The sequence below is a fragment of the Gymnoscopelus microlampas genome (assembly GCF_963454915.1).
Source record: "Gymnoscopelus microlampas genome assembly, chromosome: 14".
In the NCBI taxonomy this organism is placed as follows: domain Eukaryota; kingdom Metazoa; phylum Chordata; class Actinopteri; order Myctophiformes; family Myctophidae; genus Gymnoscopelus; species Gymnoscopelus microlampas.
The window spans coordinates 29,821,907-29,825,347 of record NC_139951.1 but is presented as its reverse complement, the minus strand read 5'-3'; the positions used below and the strand labels follow the sequence as shown (position 1 = coordinate 29,825,347).

The following is a 3,441-nucleotide window of genomic DNA, read 5'->3' as shown; positions in this document are numbered from 1 at the left end:
ACAGGATAGTCATGTTTAGCTGAACAGCTGGAGGTTTTTCTCAGTCATGAACCTCAGGCGTGTAGTCGACGAGTGGCCAGTGACTCCTCAGTCAGCCAGCCTTATGTCAGTCAGTCAGTCATGCAAGTACGGTATATATTAGGCTGGCCTGCTGGTCCAGCCAAAAACATTACAGCAGCAGCTTGTACTCCCTCTGCCAAAGTGTGTTTGTCAATGGCTGAGTGCTCTCAAACAACACTTTAATGGAATGTGAGAGAACAGGAGGGGTTATTGTTTCTCTGTCTCTGCTTATTCATAAATGCTTGGATGAAAAGTATTCAAAGTAAGAAATGTATTTTGGACCAGAGCTTGCTGCGAGGACACCAGGCTCTTTGGAAATTAGGTACTCAGCAGGAACGCGGTCTAATTACAACAAATACTCCCTGCTCCCTGCTGTGCTGACGGTGACAGTGCAGCATGTCTATAGTCTGTATGGTGATGCATGTATAATGGAATCCTGTGTTTTTGAGGTAGAACTTATGTCCATTAATTGATAATAGAAAGTATCACAAACACATCTATTTATCATAGTTATTCCCTGTAGTGACTAGTGATTTGATCCCACTCACAACCAGCTCACCACTAATTGATCTACAGTAATTGCAATGTCAGCAGCTGGGGATGTAGTGAAGATCAGAGTAAATGGACTGGTGTGGGAAGGGTGGAGGAGAGAGAGCTGCAGATTATGTTTTTCATTTCATTTGTTTCCGTCCAAAAAAGAACCAAGCATGAAAGACAAAATTCCTTGCTGAAATGTGAAACAAACACGAAATCTAGGATACAGCCGTTCACCACATATTTAAAAGAAACTATTGACTGTTTATTTGCTTCATCTGCAATAGTCTAACTATTTATGCACTCATTGCATCACATCTGCATCATACTATAATGCAAGCACGTGTATTGTGGGATTTGCTCTTTCAGTCATGGCTCATATGCTATGTGCTGTAGGACATTCCATTTGTCTTCACCAGGGTGGCAGCAGAGGTCCTATTGTGGCTATTTATAGTTATGAAAGGAAATTTAGTCGTGTTCATTTTATTACCTGGGGGCAGAATTTGATTCTTTGAATAATCCATCTATTCTACAGTATAAATTCAAGGCATAATACTAAAGTAGATTCCCATGGCTGAGAGTTTCCTTTCCAGAAAACGCAATTGAAAAGATATGAAAAGAGATTTGAATCTAATGGATGTCTTCCCATTCAAGTGTCCCCACACATGCACACTATATGGCACCCATCCATCAAGGCACCCTGAATTCCAGTAACATTGACTACAAAGATTGCAATGGACGTTCAGTACAGTGCTTTGATTTATTAATTCTTCAATGATAAAAAACAAAATGTACAATTTGTATAAACACTATTTGTTAGTCCAAGTGAAACCTAACCTCTGTGGCATGAAAGGAATGCATTTATTGTTCCATGGCTATGAACATAAATATCACTTTGTGCCCCATCGCCACTATGTGCTTTATTATTTCATACGGCTGAAAACATATTTTTGAAAATCCTACTCAAAATGTGGATAAAAGGGTAGACATTTCAGTGCAATGTTATTACAACGTTGGAGAGAAAAGAAGTGGATACTAGTTTATAAAATCTCTGGTGACTAGAATCATTCAAATCATTCTAAGCAGTAAGCACCTAAGCACCCTTTATTTCAGTCAATTCCTTTTCTTCACCAAAGAAGACAGCTTTCCTTTTCTTCAACAAGCACTCATCACATGGTAGGAAAATAAACAGTACTTAATGTTACAAGAAAAGTAAAAAAAAAAAGTTAACAATGTCTCTCAACAAGGGAGGGCAAGTGCTCAATAATGATTCCCTAAAATAAAAATCCCAATTCTCAAGGTGTCCTTTTGGAAATCTATAATATGAAGTCATTAATTCCAAATGGCAGCTGCACAGGAAGAAGAGTGTTTGAATAACTGTGTCCGTACTGCAGGACAAATTAGGACCAAAAAAATCTATATCTCCTGACCCTAAGGCCACCTTAAATTGGTTCCTTTGTTGGCACAAGAAGCCATCCCGTTAAAAGGGAAACCTATAAACTAAAAAGTGTCTCGATAGTGAACAGATGTCTGAAGAAAATATCCAGAGTGTGGGGATGAGAAGGTTCACCTCTTTCTAGTTCTGCTGTGCTTCACAATCTTCTTCCTTTTCAGGATCATCTCGTAGAGTTTCTCCAGGCCTGTCTGAAGTCCCTGGCCATCCACGGCGCTGCAGCTCTGGACGTGGCGCAGGGTGGCGGCGCTCAGTTCGTGGACGGCCAGCAGCTTCTCCACCTCGCCCACCGCCAGGGCAGAGTCAATGTCCTGCTTGTTGGCCAGGATCAGCACCGGCACACCCTGGTTCTCCGAGGTGCGCGTGATCTTGTGCAGTTCCACCTTGGCCTCCTCCATACGCTCCAGCTCGGTGGAATCCACCACAAACACCATGCCGTCCGTCCGCCGCGTGTACGACTTCCAGAGGGGACGCAGCTTCTCCTGGCCACCCACGTCCCACACCTGGAGGGTGATGGCTCGTGAGCTCCCAATGGCCACCTTGACCTTCTCCGTGTTGAAGCCTTTGGTGGGGATGGTCTTGACAAACTCCTTCAGCTTCAGTCTGTAGAGCAGAGAGGTCTTGCCGGCTGAGTCGAGGCCAATGACCACCACGTGCAGCGACTGGAAGCTTGGCAGGAAGGGGGCATTGGGGGCGATGTCTGTCAGCTGGTTCCCCATGATTCCCAGCGGACGTTTCTCACCTACTTCAGGTCAGGTGGCAGATCCTTGATATGAAACCTTTGTCAACAGTTTGGCATTTATTCCCGTTAAGTTGTGGAGAAGGTCAGGCCTGGAGTGTGTCTCATGGCCTTATCAAAACAAACATAGCACAGCGTTAACATTCAAGGAGAAGACATTGGGTGTTTTAGATAGTGCTATTTAACATGATCATTTATGGAGTGTGGTGAGTGGAGTTGAGGAACTAATGTCAGATAGCCTGTATGCAAAACACTGGATGGACACTCCTCAATAATATTACAAACACATTTGTAATACTGAATTACATTACATTTCAGTCCACTCAGACTGATATTTTTCAACTTACCAAAGCCTGGTAGTGTCTGGACCTCAACAATACAAAATTACACTTTATCACAGTGTGCTTAGTTAGTTTCAAATAAGTCTCTCAGAGTGAGAGAGAGACTGCTACATAATGGCATAATATGGTGACAAATCATTCCTAATTTGTGACACTATCAAACAGTAATTGATTTGATTTCCAGTGTAACATGATGGCTCATAACACTTGGCTGGAGGTAACTCTACTTGCCTTGTTTACCCAGCCTAATCCTCTTAAGGCTGCTAAAACCAGAATGGCTTTTCTTAGGTCCTGATTGATTTAAAGTTTAATGC

At 42.6% G+C, this 3,441-nt stretch overlaps 1 protein-coding gene across 1 annotated transcript; it reads right to left on the bottom strand.

Annotated features, from left to right (window-relative positions):
• Positions 1-1,743: 1,743 nt before the first annotated feature.
• arl4d (ADP-ribosylation factor-like 4D) lies at positions 1,744-2,819 on the bottom strand. Its single transcript, XM_084077932.1, has one exon. The coding sequence runs from the start codon at positions 2,764-2,766 to the stop codon at positions 2,161-2,163; it is 606 nt and encodes a 201-aa protein (XP_083934058.1). The 5' UTR covers positions 2,767-2,819; the 3' UTR covers positions 1,744-2,160.
• Between the last annotated feature and the right edge of the window lie 622 nt (positions 2,820-3,441).